The 23994-nt window shown below is 43.1% G+C and overlaps 1 protein-coding gene across 2 annotated transcripts in view; it reads right to left on the bottom strand.

Moving 5' to 3' along the window:
• The window catches only part of NADK (NAD kinase), a 43915-nt gene extending 20793 nt beyond the window's left edge, over positions 1-23122 (bottom strand). Inside the window, exons 1-3 of one of the 2 annotated variants that reach the window (XM_075906196.2) lie at positions 22847-23122; positions 10567-10786; positions 1789-1872 (exon numbers count right to left, since the gene is read on the bottom strand). In XM_075906196.2, coding sequence (XP_075762311.1) covers positions 1789-1872; positions 10567-10745 — 263 coding nt within the window. In that variant the 5' untranslated portion in view covers positions 10746-10786; positions 22847-23122. Of the gene's footprint in view, positions 1-1788; positions 1873-2205; positions 2365-10566; positions 10787-22846 lie in introns of those variants that run through there. The other variant, XM_025182667.3, reaches the window with a different exon arrangement.
• Between the last annotated feature and the right edge of the window lie 872 nt (positions 23123-23994).

Here is a 23994-nt window from a genome sequence, read left to right as displayed (position 1 = left end):
TTCCTCCTCTAAATACCACACCTGCAACCTCCAAAACAAAGCGAGTTTTCATTGGTCTAGAGAAGAATAATATCTGAGTGTGGTTGTCTAAGACCCTATTAAAGGCAGTGCAACATGATACAGGGAATCAGACCTACCAATTCATAAAAGAAGATAACCAACAATTACATTATAAACTTTTGAATACAAGTGGTTTATAGCAGAAACTTGGAGGTAAGTGGACTACAGCAATGCAAACAAAGCCAATACAGAACATTCACAGGAAATACAGATACTAAAACAAAGCTGCACAATCTTGACATGAAAGGACATTGTCAATTTGAAATCTAGTTAATTATTTTTAGAAAATGAGTTAAAAGCAGCTTTGGGTACTACACCTGTCCTCTGCATTCACCGGGGCTTTCAACTTTACCAATAATGTTTAAATTGAACCAGTGATAACAATAGTAGAACGATTCACTGATCTAAAATGGGCTTTAGGAGAGAAATGGGAGTACCAACCTGAAACACAAGAGCTTGTTTCTCTGAAATGCTGGCTGTCAGCAGGACAGAGAGAAACAGTATGCATCTGTCTAGAAATAGAACAGCTGACTGCAGTTACTTAAAATTATACCTAAACTTATTCTGGATGAATTTCAGAGTAGATACATTACAAGTACAATATCCTTTGTTTCAGAATGATTTCTCCTCTCTAGTCTTAAACTCAGATGGGAAAAAAGTGGTATATTCCTGAAGCAGATAACTGGCTGCTTAACAGCACAAGAAAAGCTAGTTAAACACTGGAAGTAGCAGAAATAGGATTAAAGTAATGCATAAGTGTATATTTTAAGATGATACAAAAGCAAAAGACTCTCAAAGACAGGTGGGGTAGGTAAACCAAAGACTTTACAATACTGTATGTTTTTATGAATCAAAGATTAAGCTAATAGGCACATTGATTTTACTTGTAAGAGTCCATTTCAATAAACATTATCTAGCTTGAGAAACGTGTCCTCCTCACAAGATGAAGTTTCAGGACTTGTGCGGTGCATAATATAAGAACGGCCGTACTGGGTCAGACCAAAGGCCCATCTAGCCCAGTATCCTGTCTACCGACAGTGGCCAGCACCAGGTGCCCCAGAGAGGGTGGACCGAAGACAATGATCAAGAGATTTCTCTACTGCCATCCCTCTCCAGCCTCTGACAGAGGCCAAGGACACCATTTTATCCCCTGGCTAAAAGCCTTTTATGGACCTAACCTCCGTGAAATTATCTAGCTTCTCTTCTATTATAGCCCTTGCCTTCACAGCCTCCTCTGGCAAGGAGTTCCACAGGTTGACTACACGCTGTGTGAAGAAGAACTTTCTTTTATTAGTTTTAAACCTGCTCCCCATTAATTTCATTTGGTGTCCTCTAGTTCTTCTATTTAGGGAACTAATAAATAACTTTTCTAATCGGCCCTCTCCACACCACTCATGATTTTATATACCTCTATCGTATCCCCCCTCAGTCTCCTCTTTTCTAAACTGAAAAGTCCCAGTCGCTTTAACCTCTCCTCATATGGGACCCGTTCCAAATCCCTAATCATTTTAGTTGCCCGTTTCTGAACTGATTAGGGGTTTGGAACGGGTGCAAATTGTACATAGATTTTTGGCTGCATCAGACACTACACAGGCATTTCTCAAGCTAACTGAAAAAAATCTTTGTTTAAGCATTGGGTAAAATACAGTGGATACTGATTAAAAAGACAGACCAACATATTCTCCTGAATGTATGATAGTACAGTGCATTTGAAAAAGAGGTACTTACATTATAGTTTTAGGGTTCTGCAGCATACATGCCTTTGGTCCAAATGTGGTTACTGGGCATGGTCCATGCAAGGAACGTGTCCTCCTGAAAAATAAAAGATATAGAAGGGAAAGCTGAATATAATCTGTTCAGTTCCATTGAAAAAGTTAATGGTAAAAAAAGAAAGGTGGGGGAAATAATATTTCTAAAGTCTAAAGCTCATCAGCAAGTCAATGTAATTCTACTCAAATAACTGCACACATAATGTTATAAGGCAGTTGCTGATATCTACAGGGCTGCATTTGAGCACCACATGTTAACTTCAGAGATTCTTGCAACTGAAGCATTAGTAGAACTACAACTAGCCTATGTATTCAGGTATTTCTTCTAGCTAGCCATAGAAATATTACACCTACTGAATCCTAGTACCAGACTTACATGACTTGTTCCAGCTTCACCTCCATTCCTCACACAGGAACCACCACAAACTCAACAATGCCAGAGTGACAGTGAAGTTTCCCCTCCACAGTTCTGCCAGTGCATGTCAATCCTGACCTGCAACATTCTTGTTATTTCAGTCCTGGTTCTTTCCTGAGCAAAGGCTACAAAGGCTAGTAGATGTACTGTTTTGTAATGGGACAAAAGTCCACTTGAGATAGTAAGTGATCAAACTCACTTGGCTGTGCAGTAGCCAGGTCTTGAGCATCAAAACGAAAGTTTAAAAAAAAAAACCAACATAAATTTCAAATTCTTGATAATATAAAAAAGCATGTACTGTTTAAAAAAGTAACTCCCATATAAGAATAATGTACTTTTAATTCTGAAGTCAATTTTTTTCCCTAAACTACAGTAAAGAACGTGAATGAGTAGTAGACAGGTTTTTCCAACCACATAATATGTAATCATAAACCAATACTTAAGCAACAACCACCAACAATAGGAATTTGGAGGAGAAGTGAGTGAAAGTGCTGAGCTATTAGATCAAATTGGTGATTACAACTGTTCAGGTAACACTGCAAAATTCCTAACTTACAGCACAACATTAAGACACTACACCAAACATGTAGCCAATATTCCAATGCCAATATTCGTGGCAAATTTTTGAAGGCTTTAAAAGCAAAAGAGCACACATATTTCAGTTATATTGCCCAGGAAAACAATGTCCATGTTCTGTTTAGTATATAGTTCAATAGTTTCATGGACTTCTCTAAACATTTTGCAACAGAACAAGTATGCCTAGTTAAATATCTAAAATATTAAGGAAGAAAGCTTCCAGGGCTTACTATATACTGTATTTTAGGGAATATGCACTTTAAACCATAAAATATTTTAGCACAAATTAAGTGTTCTCTGAACAATGAGCACACAAAACACAGCTGTAAATATAAATTCAGAACTTCAAAGCCAAAGACCAAAACCTATTATTTCATATACTTGTATTTTTTCAGGCCACAGTCCAGGGAAAAACTGTACTAACTGATAGTTTTTGTGATTAGACAGCTGTAAAGACTGCTTGGAACAGTTCCCAAGGGACTTTAGTCCATCTCACCACAAACATATTCATTCTAATTCAGCATGTTTCCTAACTTTTAAAAAAAACACTATAACTTAATTAAAGCAGATCCTATAGAAAATGCAACAGTATCCAATTCGAGAACAATAATCTATGAAATATATATCAGTAATTCTGCATGGCTATGCAACATGCTAAAAATACTCTTCACATTTAAAAGGTACCGTATTTGGGTATCACAGTGGTCCTTGATAACAATTTTCAATTAAATTTACCATATCTGGATAAATGTTTAGGTCTTGAGCAATGTACTAGCCAGAATGATTTAGTCCCCATTATATTAATTCAGCTGGAATAAATTGGGCAAAGGAGTTAGCAAAACTTAATATATCCTTCTTTGGCCCAATCTGGCCAAGATATCCCTCAGGATTAAAACAAAAAAGGTCCAGGGGACTGAAGAGAGAGCCAGACAAGAGGGCAAAGCTTGCCCCATTAGCTTTAGTTTGTTCTCTTGAGTGTTTCTCCTTTACTCACTAATGCCGCAAAAAAAAAGTATTTATTTAAGGACCCAAACCGTGAGTGATGGGTAGAATAGCCTATCCCCTTATTATTTTGTCCACCAATTAGGCCTGATATTTAATGCAACAATTTTGGTTTATTAACTTTTGGCTCCATATATCTGTTTTTAATGAGCATAACTTCAACAGTCCATGGATTATATCAATACTAGAGGATTTAACCAACACTGCTAGGACTCTTGAGAGAGCCCAGATCAGGGAATCGGGACTGTAGGGAACAGGGCAGGGGGCTGGGAAGTATGGGAGGGGGGCTCAGCATAGGGGATGGGGAGCGAGCTCCAGGCAGTGGGTGAGAAGCTCTGAGCTGCAGTTTGTATGTGCCCATGTAATAATCAGGGCAGCAGGTTGAGAGTTGGGGGCGTTCCCCCTCTCAGAGTAGAGGGTTGGGAGATGGGGGGCAAGCTTAGAACAGGCTTGAGATGGGCTAGGGCAGTTATACCCTGCCAGTGGCTGCTCCTCAGGGGGGCCATGGCAGTGGGAGGTGCACTGCCCAGCCCTTGGCAGCAACTGCTCCCTGGAGGGACCGCAGTAGTGTGGGTTGTGCTGTCCAGCCTGCAGCTACTTCCTGGGGAGGGCAAGGGAACAGTGGTGGGGGCTACACTGCTAAGACCTGGCCAGGAGCTGCTTCCCAGGTCAGGCAGAATTGCACTGCCCTGTCAGAGACTGTTCCCTGGGAGAAACTGGGGGCACTGCGCCTCTGGGTCATGGCTGGCGGCTGATCCCTAGAAGGGATTTAACAAGAAGCAATCAGATTCCAGGCACCTCCCATTGTCCTCACACAACCAATTCCTGATCGTGCTTTAAATTATGATAAGAGAAAGATGCATACGTTCTGAATGAATAGACGCACAGACAGATAGATGCACAAAGTTTCTAAAATATAATAACAACAACAATAATATGACGGCATCTTTGGTTTCGACTAATCCAGTTGCTCCACATTTGTTATTATAAACTGTTCCAAGAGATATGGGATATGCAAATTCATAAGTCACAATTATCTTATGATTGTAAAGCACTATGCAAGTGATACCATAAGCATTATAGTCATTCCCACTGAAAAGTGACAACACAAAAGTATTCCTCTCCTATTCCTCCTTATTTCATGTAATGTGCTGACTCATTCCCGTCTGCAGAGAGTTTATAATCTGCTAAAAAAGAAGCTTAGATGAACAGTGGAAAAAAGAGATACAACATCCAAGCAAGTGATTGCAGTGACAGCCTATTAGTACCACATTTTAAAAAATGTTTGAATAAAATTTCTGTTCTATTAATAAAAACAAATGTTTTCCTCCCTTTCTAGCATGCCAACAACTAACATCAGAGACAAGATGGGTGAAGTAATCTCTCTTATTGGACAAACTTCTATTAGTGAAAAGCTTTTGAACTTAAGGCAGTGTTCTTCATCAAGGTGATTTAACTGATGTATCAGTACAGTATATTAGCATACATTTCAAGCATTGCTCAGCCTAATGAGAAGTCATTAATAGAATTTTTTATTTATACTCATGCTATCATTAGCAAGCAGAAATACAAATATATAAGAACTTTAATGAGACTATTTCTCAACAGCACATTAAAGATGAAGAATCACATGTATGTGTAGAGGAATGAAAGCAGCACTGATAAAGTCTCCAAAAATTTTGAAAGAATTGTGTTTTAAGTTAAGATAGTAAACTATTCTGCCTACGTTCCCTCCCACAGCTTCCACTCCACTCAAATTTTTCCCTCAATCGTTCTGTCCCTTACACCACCTTTCACCCACATGTTTTATTACAGTGTTTCTCAACCAGTGGTACGAGTACCCTTAGGGGTACTTGAGAGAAATCTGGGGGACACGTCAAGACAACTGAAATGTGGAGAAAACTGACCTTAAGTTTTACAGAGCTTGAAATTTTTGGGTGTAAAAAGTACAAAAATAATAAATCACCCACCTGGCTATGATGAAGTTGTTGCAATGGTAAAAAAAAAAAAAATTGTGTGTGTCTGAAAACTACAGGTACTGCAGGTACTTTTTTTTTTTTTTTTTTTAAAGGGGGCACTTTATAAAAAGAAAAGGTTGATACACACTGTTTTTATTAAAGTGATATGAAAGAAATTCCTTCTTGCTCCTCCTACAAAGAGCAACCTCTAAATATCTCTTTTCCCCACATGTTCACCAAGTTATACACAACATCACATATCTGCAGTATTACAACACTGTGTACTGTATGGATTTGTAAGGACCTGATCCTGCATGCTGCAGCATAACCTCAACTCCTGGCAATCACTGAGAATAAAGCAGCTCAGGAGCTTAGAGGATCAGTTCCTAAGAACATACAAGCAAATAATTGCAGAGACAGCCTATGAAGAAATCCATATTTGATACAATTTACCCACTGGACAGCACCATATACATCTCAGGCACTAAACAATTAAAATAGATTTTAGGTAAGAATGCTCTACACTGAAACAATTCTGCTTGGCAACACCATTTGAATGGAGCAAAAAATCTGTTCTAGTAAGTAGCTCCTTTAGAATCTTGTCCATAGCCCTTAGACATCTGGAGGGTCATAGTTCAGTAGTGCCAGGTACTCTCTCCCTCCTCCAGCAAATCATATTGCCTCCACAGTACAGTCTTTACCTGGCGGTTCCCCATGTGACAGAAGAGCATTACTACTATTTAACAATCTAACTTGAGGACAACAAACATTTCTTGCTGCACTGATTATGATCTATGTAAACACATACTTATGTGCCAACACTTATCACTATACAGCTGAAAAGCACCCAAACGGGTTCTTCATATCATGTATGCTAACTCTAGATGGAGCTGTGCAAAAGATCTGGTATCCAGATATTTTCCTACAATTTAAGAAATCCTGAACCTTCCTTTTGGATTATATTAGTATCAAGCTATTAATGTATCTCAATGTCACATTTTGTTCCATACTTCATTTTTGTATGATGTGTAGAACTATGGAAAATAGGTTGGAATGATAGAACACTTCTATTACTATTCAAAATTATTCTTAGATACTGGAAGTTGGATCTTATGTATGAGAGTTGACTTAGAACAAATTGTACAGTGTTGTCAGTTTTATCTACTCTGTAAAACATTACAGACTTCATCTTCTAAGTTACTGTATCCATAAAGAACTTGCCAGAGCTAGTAAGGTATACAGGCATTCAAGTAATTTATATTCTCCGTTATGGGAAAGCTGTTTCAGTATGTGATAAACACTGCAGCTATGCCCTGCATCTACAACTCCTATGCTTTTTTTTTAAAAAACAACAAAAAGGACATTACTACCTTGACTATATTCTTGAAGTCAGCAGATGATATACTAAGGAGATTTTTTTCCCCTTGATAATATACTTCTGTCAGGAGCTATTTAAGGATAACCTCACTATGTAAATACAGACTGGAAAAACAAACATAAAACCTGGGTAAATTTTCACTTTTGCCCTACTTCTACAAAAGCAGGAAACTTTCTGCTTCTTCAGAAATATTGGGGAAGAGAGAGAAACAGCCCTTAATCTCCATGTTGATGGCTCAAAACCACCCAATGGTAGTAATAACCATTAGCACGGATAGTTATTCAGTGCTCTATATCAGGGGGTTTCAAAGGGTTGCGGCTTGTAAGGACAAACGGTTATCTAGCAGTGAGATGTTTTGTTCATCTGGATCTCCACAGGTACAGGTGATTGCAGTTCCCATTGGCTGTGGATCTCCATTCCCAGTCAATGCGAGCTACAAGAATTGGTGTCCTGGTCCGTACTAGAGTGTAAGTGACTAGTCGACTACTGGATAAGCATATGCTTAACAGACAGTTGACTTGGCTAGTCACTTCCCCCCGCTTTGCTGCCTTTATCAGCAAGGGGGGAGCAGGAGTCAGTGTTTGGGGAAGCTGGAGTAGAAGCCCACTCCCCGCAGCACCATCTCCGGGGGGGAGGAAGGGGGCAGGGGAGCAGCGAGGAACTGGTGGTGCTTCCACCTTTGAAATGTAGCAAGAGCAAAGCTCTTGCTATATTTCAAAAGCAGAAGTGCCAGGGGAGCAGCGGGCAAGCAGGGGACTCAAGCAAAGATGGATGCATGCGCATGGGGAGCATGAGGCCAGCAGGAGGCTCTTGTATATTTAAAAAAAAAAAAAAAAAAGCAGGGAGTGCAGGGCAAGTGGGGGACTGTGAGTCGCCTGCTGGCCCCATGCTCCCTGTGGTGCTTCCGCCTTTGAAACATAGAACAAGCCCCAGGGGCTTTGGCTATGTTTCAAAGGCGGGGATGCCCTTATCAATTAATAGAACAGTTTATGCAAATTGCATCAACTATTCAATTAGTTGTTTAATCTAAATTTAACATCCATAGTCTGTACTGCTTCTCAAAGCAGCCACTGATTAGGAACAGCAATGCATAGCCAACAGGAGCTGCAATCACCTGTACCTTCACAGGTATAGGTAAACAAAGCATCTCGTGGTCAGATAGTGGCTTGCCCTTACAAGCCACACTCCAGAGTTGGAAAACCCCAGCTCTAAATGAAATAAGTTAGTTTAAGTCAAGTTCCCAAAGTCTTTCCTAAGTGAGGACTTATTAGACAAGACTGTTTCATTGACCACCTCTCTCCAGTTCACAGTCACAAAGATCACGTCCATTACCATTCACGATCACATGACATCTTCATAACACCTACAACAATTGTTTACATGGAAAAGTAACATTTGAAAAGCACATTTTTTTGCTCTCAAATACAATGTAGCAGGTTTAAAAACAAGGAAAAGCCTCCACCACTGACCAGCCAGCTGTCTGTGCACTTCACAGATTACAGTATGTGGGAACCTTACAGAGCGTTCTTAGGAGAAATGCCAAGGACTGAACAGGTTATGGAGCCATTCCAGCAAGGCAAATATATTGTCACTGTTACACTTACTCAGTGGTAATTTGGACTGAACACTGCCTTTTATTAGTGCTAAACAACATTCTATCCAAATTGCATGTTCTATGTTTCTTTCCCTCATGTTCTATATGTATCACTAAGAATTTGTGACAACAGGTTCTCTTATACAGGTGGAACCAGCACTCTCTGGTCCAGAAACATTTGTGGTCCAGCATGATAAGTGGATGTCCACCAATCACGGGTGTGGCCAAGTTTTCTGTGGACCCATAAAGTGGACCAGCCCTCAGTATTCTGTGCTGTTATTTAGCTCTTATTTACCTGTAAATGTCTGCTATGAGCCCAATAAATAGTGGAAGTGTTGGTAATGCTTTAGACAAATGTTCCCACGGTCCAGCAAATTCTATGGTTTGGCAGTGGTCAGGTTCCCAGGGTACCAGACTATAGAGAGATTCAACCTGTACAACGTTGGTCCATTTCTGAATACCTAACTCTTTTTATTACAGTCTGAAACAGGGGTGGGCAAAATATGATCTGCCAGCTGCATTTGGCCCACCAAGCTGCCAGATTTGGCCTGCGAGAGCCTCAGCTGGCTCCTTGCTGGCCCTGCCACTGCTCGGCACTTAGTGAAACCAGCTGCTGCAGGGACATGTATTTCTGTGAATGCTGAGAGCCTGTGGGAGGGGATAAAGGGTTCTCACATTGCTCACGCCCCCAATAGCTCCCATTGGTCAGTTTCCAGCCAATAGCAGCTGCCTGTTTTTAGGACAGGCAGCATGTGAAGTGCCCCATCCCCTCTCATCCTCCGAGCTCAGTGTTTGCAGCACATAGCTCCTGTAACTGCAGCAAGCAATACAGGGGGTTGGAAGGCAGGTACCCTGGTTCAGGAACCTGCTGGGCTGCTGGCTGGGAGCCACCCAGGTAAGGTCTCCCAGCCAGAGCCTGACTTTGGCATCCCAACTTCTCCTTCTCCCAACTCTGTGCCCTCCCCTCTTGTACCCCTACCCCATGTAACCTAAACCTTCTGCACCCCTGCACCAGCCCCCGTATATCTTCTCAGACACTACATCCCCTCTTACGCCCCTCCTCAGGTCATAACCAGCTCCCAAAGCTTGCACCTGCATCCACTATCCCTGGTCACAGTCCAAACCCTGCACCCCTCTTGTACTCCTGACCCTGATTAAGACCCCAGTCCATCAAGCCCTTTGAATCCAGCCTGCCAAGCCCTTTCATCCAACCCATGGTCACTTGGCCACTTCCCTGCCCCCAGGCCAATCAGAAACAGCTGGAGGTTCTCTCTAGGCACCGCACGCCCCTGGCAGAGCAGCGTGGGGGTGGGGGAGGAAGAGTTCACCAACTCCCCTGCCCCCAGGTCAATCAGGGTCTGTGGGCGGGGGAGCACGTGAAGCCTCCTGGCCCCACCCCATCCCTTCTGGCATGGCCCATGACCACTTCTGAAATTCATGAAGTGGCCCTCCTTTCAAATATTATTGCCCACCCCACGTCGAAAGCATCTATGAAGAGTATGAAGTAAAATCGATAAAAAACAAAACACATGGACTTTTACAGAGATCCTCTCACACAAGATATCCCTAAAAAAAAAATTTAAATCAATATACATAAAAAAGAACAAGGCATAGCATAAGCAGAACTGATCTAAAATGATCATTTCTTCAAATCTGGCCATAAGATATCATTAACTGTGATTCTTAATGCCAATGAAAGCTACCCCCATAGGAAGATCCTATTGCCATAAACTTGCATTACATAATGTGGCACTAATGTTATATTAATTTTATGAAAGAATCATCAGCATAAAAGATTCAAGTCTATTTCCTACCTGAATTCTTTGGTGCTTCCAAGGGCTGGTGAAACAGACAAACTCCGAAACTTAGCCCGACCCCGGATAGGGTTAGCACAGCTCCACTCCTCATCATCATGACATGCAGAGCAATGAAAAGCAGATTCAGAACTCACATCATCATTACAGAGAGAAAGCTTTTCTTGTTCCATCTCCATGGTGAAAGTGAAGGAACTTCACCTGGGGGAAATACAGCTTCCTTTGGGGAAAAGAAAGAGTAAAATTGTACTTTATTTCAAATTTTGGAGAGTAACAAACCACAAATTAAATAGACATTATGTAAGTTCATAGATTTAGAATGTGACACACTTTTTTCAAGGTATTCCTGAAGAGATTCCTATCCTCCAGGCAATTTCAGTGTTCTGCCAAATCACAAGAAGGAAACTGGCGGAAAGATGGAGGGACAGAGTGAAGTGCATGTATGTTAACAATGCCAGTAACCTGGGTCATTTAGGGCAACTTTTAGCTCCTATTTTAAGACCCTTACTATCCTATTGTAAAGGGTTTGTAACAGCTTTCTGCTATAAAAGGAATTTTGGACAAAAGCCAAGGCCATTCTTAAAAGTAACTTATCAATTCTGTAATTATTACTGCATACCTGTTAAGTATCAGAGGGGTAGCCGTATTAGTCTGGATCTGCAAAAGCGACAAGGAGTCATGTAGCACCTTATAGACTAACTGATGTATTGGAGAATAGGCTTTCGTGGGCAAAGACCCACTTCGCCAGATGCATGTAGTAGAAATATCCAGAGGCAGGTATAAATATGCAGGCCAGAATCAGTCTAGAGATAACGAGGATTCTGGAAGGATGAGGTCCACTTCTAGCAGCTGATCTGGAAGTGTGAATACCAAGAGAAGAGAAGCTGCTTTTGTAGTTAAGCTAGCCATTCACAGTCTTTGTTTAATCTTGAGCTGATGGTGTCAAATTTGCAGATGAACTGTAGCTCAGCAGTTTCTCTTTGGAGTCTGGTCTTGAAGTTTTTTTGCTGCAGGATGGCTACCTTTAGATCTGCTATTGTGTGTCCAGGGAAACTGAAGTGTTCTCCTACAGGTTTTTGTATATTGCCATTCCTAATAGCTGATTTGTGTCCATTTATTCTTTTATGTAGGGACTGTCCAGTTTGGCCAATGTATATAGCAGAGGGGCATTATTGGCACATGATGGCGTATATTACATTGGTAGATGTGCAGGTGAATGAACCAGTGATGGTGTGGCTGAGCTGGTTAGGTCCTGTGACGGTGTTGCTGGTGTAGATATGTGGGTAGAGTTGGCACCAAGGTTTGTTGCATGGATTGGTTCCTGAGTTAGAGTTACTGCAGTGCAGTGTATAGTTGCTGGTGAGAATATGCTTCAGGTTGGTGGGTTGTCTGTGGGCGAGGACTGGCCTGCTTCCCAAGGCCTGTAAAGTGAGGGATCGTTGTCCAGGATGGGTTGTAGATCACTGATGATGCGTTGGAGAGGTTTTAGTTGAGGACTGTAGGTGATGGCCAGTGGTGTTCTGTTGGTTTCTTTCTTGGGATTGTCCCACAGCAGGAGGCTTCTGGGTACACATCTGGCTGTGTTAATCTGTTTCCTTACTTCCTCGTGTCGGTATCATAGTTTCAAGAATGCTTGGTGAAGATCTTGTAGGTGTTGGTCTCTGTCTGAGGCATTGGAGCAAATGCGGTTGTACCTCAGTGCTTGGCGGTAGACAATGGATCGTGGTGTGTCCGGGATGAAAGCTGAAGGCATGAAGGTAGGCATAGCGATCAGTAGGTTTTCAGTATAGGGTGGAGTTTATGTGATCATCCATTAGTTGCACCGTGGGTCTTTGCCCACGAAAGCTTATGCTCCAATACATCTGTTAGTCTATAAGGTGTTATTGCATACCTGGATTCACCCTTATCAGGTAAGCAGGACAGAGGAACATTCTTAAGTAGTATTGTATAATACACTTAGTTTTAAGAGCATTTTTATTAACTGTGAATCCAGACAAAGGAGAACAAAGTATCAAATTATGCAGTCCAATACTTTTTTCTACCAAACCAACTATTAGCTTATCTCTGTGACTACAACAGCAAAACTGTGGAGCAAATGAACAAGAACTAAGAAATTTAATTAAGCAGTTTTGGGACAGTCAATTACAGTGGAAGGAATGGACTTGATAAAGCAAAAAAATTAAAATGTTCTTGAATTTGGATAGTTCTTGAATGTGGATAGTTTACTGAAACTAACAAAACTGTGGTTAGTTTGAGATCTTCTTGTTGCTCCTATCACTCCTAGCAACGTAACTTCAGGCACACCTTACATCTGAAGCTAAACAACTGGCTGAATTCCAGGAACATCTTTGCAGTAGACATGAAAAATGAACTCTTAATTGGCTATTCTTCCTAAAAAGCCTTATTTGGAGAAAGGGAGGTGAGTGCTGCCAGGCACACAAATCTCAATTCCAAGAAGATAGTTTTACACTAGATAGATTTCTAACCAAGAACTTAATGAAGACAAAAGTATTGATGCCAGCTCTACTGAGTACATGTATGAAAGAATCCTGCATTGCCAGAGAAATAAAAGGAAAAAATATCTATGAGATCTCTTTGCCACCTTCAGAATCCCTGAGTCTACATGAGTGTACCAATCAACCATCTGAAAGTCTGTTACTTCATCAATATATATTTTTAGTCAGAGAAGGTATGTAGCTTCTCTACACAAAACATTCTATACTTTCTTCTTAGAGTCTTTGACAATTGTGACAGGGAAGGGTAAAAAGACTGTTAAAGGGGAAAAGGGGAAGCTGAGACAGAGCAGCTGCAAACTAAGGGCCAGGTGAGTTGAATTAGGTTGCCACAGGACCTCTTTAAAAGCCTTCCCTAGGGCAGAAGGAGGGGGAGAGAGAGAGAGGAGGAGGAGCAAACAACCAAGGGGTAAGGAGACTCAGAGAAGTGGAACAGAAGGCACTCCCAGCCCTGCTAAAGATCACAGTGGAACAAGCCAACTCTCATTTTAAGTCTTTCAAATGTTCATCTTCCCCCACACATGTTAAGACTCTATATTTATGCAGGTTCTTAGCCATGTCTGACTATATAGCTGAGTGGTCTCCAACCTTTTTACACCCAAGATCACTTTTTAAATGACAGAACAAGCCAAGATCTACAGGCCCACCCTTGAAGCCCCGCCCTCTCTATTCTCCTCCTCTCCATCACTTGCTCTCCCCAACCCTTATACTGCTGTTTTTTTCCCCAATTCTTCTGTAGGAAGAAGTCTTTCCAACATTTGGCCTGTCTAGACTGGACCAAATGTCAGAAAAACCCCTTCTTTTGGAAGCCCCCTTATTCTGGACTGAAAGAGGAATATAGGAGTGACCGAAATATCATGTTTTCTCTTCCACTAAAAGAAGTGGAAGAACAAATGCATCCCTGGACGCAGAAGAGTTTTTCTGGGATCTCTCCAGAATCCTGAAAAACTCCTGCAGTCTAGCTGTACCCTCACTGGGTTGAGACAGGATGTGTAGGCTCCGGGGTGGGAATGAGGGATTTGGGTGTGGGAAGGGACGAGAGGTGCAAGCTCTGGGAGGAAATCTGGATGCAGTAGGAGGTGGATAAGGGAATGCTGGCTCAGGGAGGGGGCTCCAGGCCGGGTAGAGTTGGGGTCAGATGTAGGGTTAGGGTACTAAGCAAGCCACAGACTTCTGGATGTGAGGGTTCAGGAATTTGGGTTTTGGTATGTGAGGGGCTCAGGGCAGGTGGTTCCAGTGTATGATAGGCTCAGATGTAGGGTCTGGGGAAAAGGGGAGTGCAGGACTGTTATGATGCTGTGGCAAGATGGGGGATTGGCCCCAATTGGGGGTTTGTTGGCCAGGATTCATTTTCAAATAAAATAGTATGTCAAACACAACGGCTGTGTCTACATTGACATGAGTTTGCACAAAAGCGGCCACTTTTGCTCAAAAACATGCTGCCTATCTACACTAGTGGGGAGTTCTTGCGCAAGAACACTGACATTCTAATGTGTGAAATCAGTGCTTCTTGCGCAAGAATTATGATGCTCCCGCTCAGGAATAAGCCCTCCTGCACAACTGTTCTTGTGCAAGAGGCCAGTGTAGACAGGCAACATGAATTTCTTGCACAAGAAAGCCCGATGGCTAAAATGGCCATCGGAGTTTTCTTGCACAAGAGAGCGTCTACACTAGCACGGATGCTTTTGCTCAAAAGCACATCTCTTGCGCAAAAGCACATGCCAGTGTAGACGCTCTCTTGTGCAAATACTTTAACACAAAAATTCTTGCGTTAAAAGTATTTGTGCAAAATCTTGCCAACGTAGACATAGCCAAAAAGTTTCTGCGTTGTCTTTATTTCTGAGAAGGGCAGGGAACCTGTTTTGAGTCAGCGGTCACTGACCCACAGAAAAGTCAGCTGAGGCCACACAAGTGAGATGCAAAAAAAAAAAAAATCCTCCTCTAACACCCCCCACCCCTCCAAGCTCCACTAATGTGGCCCCAACTGTGTTGGTGGGAGCAGGGGGGGACATAGTACTAGGGAAGGGTGCTAGTGGGTGCTTTGGCAGGGGACAGAGTGCCAGTGGGGACAGAGTTCTGCGGCTGGGGTCGGGAGAGGAGACAGGGGGACGGGACGGGAGAGGGGACAGGGTGCCAGTGGGAACAGGTTTCTGCGGTTGGGGAGTGGGGAGAGGGAACGGGGGGGGGGGGTGGGAGTGGGGGCAGAGAGTCCCTTGCACCCCGCCTCCTCCCAGGATTTTCCCCCCTCCAAGGAAAGCCGGCGCATGCCTCCCACAGCACAGCCAAACCCCCGCAGGTGCCTGCCCCGGGGCCAAACCCCCACGCGCGCAGTGCAGCCAAACCCCTGCGCACACCTGACCTGGGGCCGAACCCTGCTCCCGTGGCGCAGGGAAACCCCTGCGCTGACTCACTTCTTCTGTGGCACAGGGAAGCCGCCGCACTCCTCCTCCAGGGCTGACGCCCCCTCCCGCAGCCCGCCACAGAGCTGTGGTAGGGGAGCAGCCAGTGCACTTCCAGAACCCCCGGAAGTGGTGCGAAGCTGCAGGCAGGACTTCCGTCCACCCCGCAGGAAGCCGGCACTACGCTGGAGGTAGGTAGTGGGGCTTCTCAGAGGTGGGATGAAAATTGTGGGGGGGTGAGGGCCCAAATGCCTCGCGATCGACCAGTCGATGGCAATCGACTGGTTGGTGACCACAGATATAGCTGATGAAGAATCCTTGACTATATATAAACTAAAATGTGTTGTCTATGTAAAAAGGGAACCTAATCTAAGGATACACGGTGATTAAAATAATTACGCTTGGATAAATATTTTATACTTATTCTTCAATGAGCTCAACAGAAAATACAAAGTTATCTTGCAATAATATTTGCACAATTACACTTTTATTACTGCACTTTCTTTTAAACATATTTCCTAATAAAGAAAATGAGATAAACCACCCTATCAATTAGGAAAGACTAGTGAACAAATATGCTAATTGTAGTAATTTGCAGTGTTGTAGCCGTGCTAACCCCAGGATATTAGAGAAACAAGGTGGGTGAAGTAATCTCTTTCTTTCACCAAATCAAGTTGGTCCAATAAGACAAGCTCTCATGCTAACACAGAGCTCTTCCTTGGGACCAGGAAAGGTACTCAGACTGTATTTCCACCCAACTTGTCTTTCTAACAATAATAATGATACTTTACAAGTATTAAGGTACTTAATGACATACCCTTATAGCAGTGGTCTCCAACCTTTTTACACCCAAGATCACTTTTTAAATCTCCAAACAGGAGAAGATCTACCATCCCGCCCCTTCATTGAAGCCCCGCCCCTTCTTTGAAGCCCCGCCCTCTCTATTCTCCTCCTGTCCATCATTTGCTATCCCCAGCCCTTACTTACACACTTTGATAAACAATTTATTTTTTAATTTTATACATTGCATAATTTAAATCATGTGTTTATAGTTATGAAATAAATGGTCTGTTTTTTATTCATGCTATTTAAATCTAAAATGAAGCATTTATAATTATACATTTTGTGGGGACAGAGTTCCGCGGCTGGGGGCAGGAGAGAGGGAACAGGGTGCTGGCAGAGGAGAGGACAGGGTTCTGCAGCAGGGGACAGTGCGCCAGTGGGGACAAGTTTCTGCAGCAGGGGACAGAGTTCTGTAGCTGGGGACAGGGGAGTGGGGACAGAGTTCTGTAGCTGGAGAGTGGGAGCTGGGGAGTCTCCTGTATCTGCCTCCTCCCAGGATTCCCCGCCCCCAGAGGGAAACCAGCACGTGCCGGCCCCGGGGCCCGACCCCCCCGGCGCAGGGAAACCCCGCGCACGCCTGCCCCGGGAAACTCTGTGTGCGCCTGCCCCAGGGCCGACCGCCCGCACGCACACGCCTCCCCCAGGGCTGACTCACTCCTCCTGTGTGGTGCAGGGAGCTCATGCTCCCTGCCGCAGTACACCTGGCAGAGCAGCTAGTGCTACTTCCGGAATCACCGGAAGTGGCGCTAAGCTGCAGGACTTCTGTCCATCCCCGGGAAGCCTACACTACCTCTCCATTTTCACTGGAAGTAGGTAGTGGGGCTTCTCGGGGGTGGGAGGGAAATGGGGGCGGGGTGGACGGGACACCTCGCGATCAACTGGTCGAGGCCTCGCGATTGACCAGTCGATAGCAATTGTCCTGTTGGTGACGACAGCCTTATAGCAATTTTCCAACTGTTTCAAAGTACCTTGCCATCTTAGGGTATGTCTACACTTGCACCCTCTTTTGAGAGAGAGATGCAAAGGAAGACATTCGAAATTGCAAATGAAGCTGGGATTTAAATATTCTGCCCTTCTTTGCATATTCGCATTATGGCGCTATTTCGAAATAATAGAGGCTGTTAAGACATGGTTATTTTGAGAGAAAACCCTTCTCTTGAAATAACTCTTATTCCTCATACAATGAGGTTTACCAGTTATTTCGAGGAAGGGTTTTCTCTCAAAATAACCGTGTCTTAACAGCATCTGTTATTTCGAAATATGACGTTATTTCAAAATATCCCTAACGCGAATATGTAAATGAAGCATGGGATATTTAACTCCCGACTTCATTTGCATCCCTCTCTCAAAAGAAGGTACAAGTGTAGACATACCCTTATAGCAATTTTCCAGCTGTTTCAAAGTACCTTACAAATATTAAGCCTCCCGGCCCTCTATTTTAAGATGCAAAAGTCGCCTTCAGCATGGGATACTGTTTCAAAACTATCAGTGGGTCATTAATGACTCACAGGGAAATGCCACCTACTGAATCACCAACCACCACTTCCTTCATTCCTGACATGAATTACATCCCCATTCCAGAAGGGCACAACTACAAAAATAGATACAATTAATGGCATGCATTAATTTTAAGTTTATAATGTTCTTCACTTTATTCAAGACAGATATGTTTAGTGGCTTAGAATCACAGTATGAACTTGAAAATTTCAACCACACTACTGTTGACCTTCCTAATATCTAGGAATTTTGTAAGAGGGGCCAGGATTTCAGCCAAGACTTAGGCTACGTCTACACAACCCATTTTTGCAGCATAAAATATGCTAATGAGAGACTCATTAGCATAAGTTTTGACATCATTAGCATATTTTCTGCCATTTCTTTTTGTGCAAGAGATTTTTGCGCAAAAAGCAGCAGTGTGGACTTTTGGGGGGGGAGGGGCACAAAAAGTCCACCCTGCTGCTTTTTGCGCAAAAATCTCTTGCACAAAAAGAAATGGCAGAAAATATGCTAATGATGTCAACTTATGCCAATGAGTCCATTATTAGCATATTTTGTCACAAAAACGTAGTATAGATGTAGTGTAGTCTAGATGTAGCCTCAGAGCATACTGGCATACTAATGTGTGTACTAATTACTTCATTTATTCACACAATTACGGTGATGGTGCATATATCTGCTCTGTAGAGTCAAAGTACATTAATACTATAGAAATCACTTTTTGGAATGGAAAATTATGCATCTAATCTCTTGTAATATTTACTTTGTACCGTGGTTTCATACAATTTCTCAAAAGGAGTACCAGCTGCTCTGAACTAGTTATGCTACACAATTCACATTATTTCAACACGTTAGTACAGTAAAACCTGTGTTATCCAGCATGCTTGGGGATTAGGGCGTTCCAGTTATGTAAAAATTCCAGTTATCTGAGGGTCCCATCAACCTAGGAAAAACCAATGGACAATAATAGTAAAACTCAGGTTTTTAATATTGGTAGTTTTGTAGTGTGAGGCAGTTGGTATCACATTTCTATTTTGAGTTAAAGATTATTAGTACTTCTTAAATCAAAAATTGTTAAGCCAATCATGGTAAAAACCAAGCCAGGCCTGTGAACCTGAAGATGTGACAGTATTGTGGCTGGGGGCAATGCTGGTTAACAAAGTTCTCTGGTTAATGGATAACCAAGGTTTCACTGTATTTAAATGTGTTGTGCTGAAAAGCCCCCTATTCAGTTTATTTGGATGCATCCATCACCTTTTAAAGTAGTTATTCTTCAAAGATTCATTTCTTTGTCACAGATGTTAGTGATACCAAATATCTATTTTTATATAATCCTAGACTGTATTCTGAATTATGTAAAACAATCTTCCCAGAGTAAACGCCAGGAAGCTTCCACTTAAGTTTTACCTTCTTACTTGTCTATAACCAAGATTATATTTCAGCCTAGATGCTCATTGAGAAAAACCTACAGAAAGTCAGGAAAACAGAACTCTATTTCTGTCTGTGCCTAGTTTTGCTTTTGAACTGCATATGATCCCAGTACATTGCATATGTGAATCAGGTTAAGTTTAAGACAATCCAATGCCTCAATTCACCAGCTACTTCTTCTATAACAAGTTATTGATCTGAGTGTCAGTAAGTCTATGAAGTGGATTCAACTAACATCAGCCAAACCTGGATTACCTATAGTAAATCACATGATTAATGTGTTTTATTTCTTGTGTATAGCGAAAACCAACTACTGGTGACAGCTCATTACCAACTAAAATGACAATCCCCCAAGACATGTTTTTCTTTTAATTAATGTAATTGTTTTATTATTCTTATTTGGCACTTCTAATGATTTTGCCAGGGTGCTCTTTAAATACATTTATTAATTACTGTGCATCTATTTTAGCAGTGCGAATACTGTATCATTAGTAAGACACATTCATTCAAATAGAAGCATTCAATTCTTATATTAAATTCACCTTAAAAAGTTTTCACAGTCATTTCACTATAAAAGTATCAGAGGGAAAAAAAAGCTTCTGGACTTTTAAATTCAACATTATTCATTCTTTGTAGCGTTTAGGAACCCCAGTTATGTGCCAGAACTTGTTATGCTATGTGCTGTACAAAACAAAGAACAACAACAAAAACTAGTAGACCCTAACCCAAAGAATTTACACAATCTATGTAAAAAACATTACATGGATACAGATGGGGGAGAACAAAGAAACAATGAGACAGTATTGGTCAAAATGATAAGCAATTTTTCAGCACAACCGCAACATAATTGTTCAAGTTTTGTATAAACATCATGACAAAGTTCTCCTTAGAAGAGATTCTGAAGGAGGATACTCAAGTGTTTTGCAGATATTTATGGGTCACTCCTCCCAAACGTAATGTCCCATGCTGCTCAACACATCATTCAAGAGGGTTGAAATCTAAATGCCAACCCAAGGATAAGTACCGTGGGGACTATGGAGGGACAATTGTGCTACTATGCTGATCCCTTCATAATGTGTTTACAGTATCTAGTAGAGTATATAAGGGTGTTCTCCTCACTAATATTTTTGGGAAGAAGATCAAAGTGAAGTTAAATCAAAAACTGTGTAACACATCATACATAAATTTTTACTACATAACCAGAAATTGTACTGCAAATTCAAATGACACCATTACTATCTTACTTATATACTGTAATTCATAAGTGCAAGAAGACTGTTATTCAGAAACTGTACAAGTTATCTTAGTTTCCTTTTCTATTAATTACATTATGCCTCTTCTCCGTCACGTATTTAGTAACTCGAGGAGTCCTCTTCACTAAGAAGCCAATGGAGGATTTCCTTGTATAAGTACCCAAAGGTTTCCCTCCAGCACAACCACAGTGGAAAAGTATGTGTCAGCTAGACAAGTGTTTGTTTTAGTTTTCTGTAAGTTAGTTACAGATTTCTTCCCACACTCTTATGTAGCTGGAGGTAAGAAGTGTTGCATAATACAATCACTGATAGCAACTGCAACTCAGAGGCATCTTTCCAATGGATGGTTATGTAACTTCTAATTCCTCTATTTCCAGTGCAAAAACAGGAAGCATCACTGTCAAGAGTCAAATAGCCCAAATTTTTCAGCAGCAACCACTCCTTCCCAAATTCATCTTCAAGCAACATTCCAGCTATACAGTTTCTCTTCCTCTTTAACATAAAGCAAAGATAAAAATAGCAGATATAACCGGACTGCAAGGCAGAGAATACTGAAATTCCAGCAACTTCTCCAACAGTTCAACCATCCAGGTTAAATAAAAAAGAAGCCACATTATTAACGAGTGAGGACTTCTTCATATGACAAGTTGTAATCATTGGCCAGAGGGGGTAATTCTGTTTATTGACTAGTCTCTTTTTCTACAGGTTACGACAGCACATCTGACATTTCCATCCCATCAGTGCAGACTTAAGAATGATTATTCTTGGTTCATAGGAATTGTGAGAATGTTACTGTCTGTGCGTTTTGCACCATTTGAAACCATCTATGACTTTGCTAAGGAAACCTACACTGAAACTAGCTACACTGCAAGATACCTTCTATGTAAGATATATATGTATGAACCACATGCCAACTGGTCATCTGTTTAAGGATGTATAGCAATGACAGTACATTTGATACACACAGGTCATGAACTTTGGAGTGGCATGTGTTACATGCAGAGTGCTTCAAGAACCACCAAAAAGATCTACGTATCATGCTTGGGCTTGGATTGATTATTTTTATTGGTAAATGTTGGTAAACATACATTTCACCACCTGCTGACAAAAACATTTTAATTGTAAATATTACAATATTTAATTGTAAATATTGTAACAGAAATTTACAGATGGGTAAAGAAATATTCTGCTTGAGAAGTCAGAACTGATTTAGCACTATTTAACTTGGATATTTTGATATGTTGAAAATGTATGTTGTAACCATTATAAAACTTTATTTTTGTGGAACTTATTCTATACTGTCATTAAAAATTAGTACTGTGTACCCATTGTCAAGCCACCTCATAACTTCCCACAACTGTGAAAATGTATACCAATAAAAATGGCTTAAAACAAACACTGACACCCATCAAAATTATTAATAAAGATAAAAGTGAATTCTGCCAAACCTAATCCTAGACACTAGTTGTGCAGAAAGCTTCCTCCTGAGGGGCACTGAACCCCCATCATGCAGGCACAACAAAACCCGGTGTCCAGGCAAGTCCAGCTTCCCCCATGACAAGATCTTTACTGTAAGAGTGAGGGGGAGACCTGCACATTCCCCTTCTGGGGACAACCCATTGTCCCTAAGCCTGCACCTCACAACATCCCACCCAGGAGCACCAGCTGCACATAAGGAGGCACCACAACACTGGAACCTTGCTACCTCCTCAGAGTATCCCTGGGCCTGACAGGCCCTTTCACCTGCCAGCCATCAGGAGCCCTCACTCCCTTCACCTCAGGCCCCAAAGCCACCCTCCTCCTTAATCCCCCCCTCAATACCGGCTCCTTAGCCCCGCTCCATGGCCCCCCAACCCCACAGCCCCCTTCTCGCCCTCCCCGCTCCATGCTCCCCAACTCCAAAGCCCCCCCGCTCCATGTCCCCCAACTCCACCGCTCCTCCGCCCTCCCCGCTCCATGCCCCCCAGTCCCCCCCGCCCTCCCCGCTCCATGCCCCCCCAGCCCCACCGCCCCCCTCCCCTCCCCGCTCCATGCCCCCCAGCCCTTCCCGCCCCATGCCCCCCGATAGCTGCCCGCGCTCCATCCCCGCTCCGTGGCGCCCCCCCCCTCCCCCCCCCCTCCACCGCCCCCCCGCCCTCCCCGCCCCATGCCCCCACAGCCCCCCCCCGCCCTCCCCGCCCCATGCCCCCACAGCCCCCACAGCCCTATGCCCCCACAGCCCCCCCCGCCCCATGCCCCTCGATAGCTGCCCGCGCTCCATCCCCGCTCCGTGGCGCCCCCCCCCGCTCCATTCCATCCCCCTCCTCCCTCCCCCGCGCGCCTCGCGCCGCCGTCCCCCCACGCTCACCGCGCTGCGAGCTGTTCCCCTCAGAGGTCCGCGCGCCGGAGCCGGCGGTGTCGGCAGCGGCTGCTCCTGTCCAGTGAGTGCGGCCGACAAGCCCGGCGCGCCTCCATAGTCCTCCCGCCTCCTCCTCACGAGACTCGGCCGCAGCCGGGTCCACGGCAGGGGGGGGGAAGGGAGCCGGCGGCGGAGCGGGGAGATGACAGCCCTGCGCAGGCGCGGGCCGCCGCGCTTCACAGCCAGGAGAAGGAGGCGGTAAAAGCGAGGCGTGGGGGGGGGGGGGGGGCACGCAAGGGTCAGCCGGAGTCTGAGCGGGGAAACGCGCTAATGCGCCTGCGTCAAATCTCCTACGTCACCGAGAAGGGAGGGTAAAGGCGGCGAGTACTGACGCGCATGCGCGGGCTGAGTGCTGTCTGGCGCTCCTTTGGTCTGCTGGGAATTGCGCTGGGCGCGCTCGTGTACGGGGGATGATTTGCCACACCCTCTGCTGGAGGGAGGGTGCGCTGTTGCAAGCTCCAGGTGGTCAGACCTTCCCCCCACGAGCGTGGTTTTAAAAGCATTCTATTTATTTAAAAAGATTAGTTGTAGGCTTCTTTTATTTGTGCTCTGGTATTTGAGCTTGGGGCATGTTTTCGAGCATGACAGCTAGAAACTTCTTTTAAAAAAAACCTGGAAGCTAAGATTGCCTTCTTGTCATCAGACCATATTGCAAGTTGTGGGCAAAACAGCAGACTGGCAGTAAAAGTGCAAGAATTGACAACAATGCAATGCTTGAAAAAAGTATTGCCAAAGCCATACTGTGCTAATCACTGTACAACTATATGTGAAAAAGATATTATCTTCCCAAAAAAGTTTATAACTGAAGTTTAAGATGAGAGGTGTGTGGTATTCTATCTAGAAATTCTGCAAATCTCCAGTTGAGTGGATTCCTTCTTTTCCTCCCAAAAGTTCACCCTGTTTCACTACAATGATAGTCATCTTTTTAGAAATCATACTAATAATTTATGTACCTTCTACCTTTTTATATGATGCTTGCAAAGTGCTTTATAAATCTTTGCTATGCCTCACAAAACTACTATGAGGTAAGAAAATAGTATCTCCAGTAACAACAATGAAAGGTTTCAGAAGGGTTGCCCCGTTAGTCTGTAACTAGA

The sequence above is a fragment of the Pelodiscus sinensis genome, chromosome 24 (genome assembly GCF_052426305.1).
Source record: "Pelodiscus sinensis isolate ZL-2025 chromosome 24, ASM5242630v1, whole genome shotgun sequence".
Taxonomy (NCBI): domain Eukaryota; kingdom Metazoa; phylum Chordata; order Testudines; family Trionychidae; genus Pelodiscus; species Pelodiscus sinensis.
The sequence above is the reverse complement of the archived record's forward strand: the minus strand, read 5'-3'. Positions and strand labels throughout refer to the sequence as shown.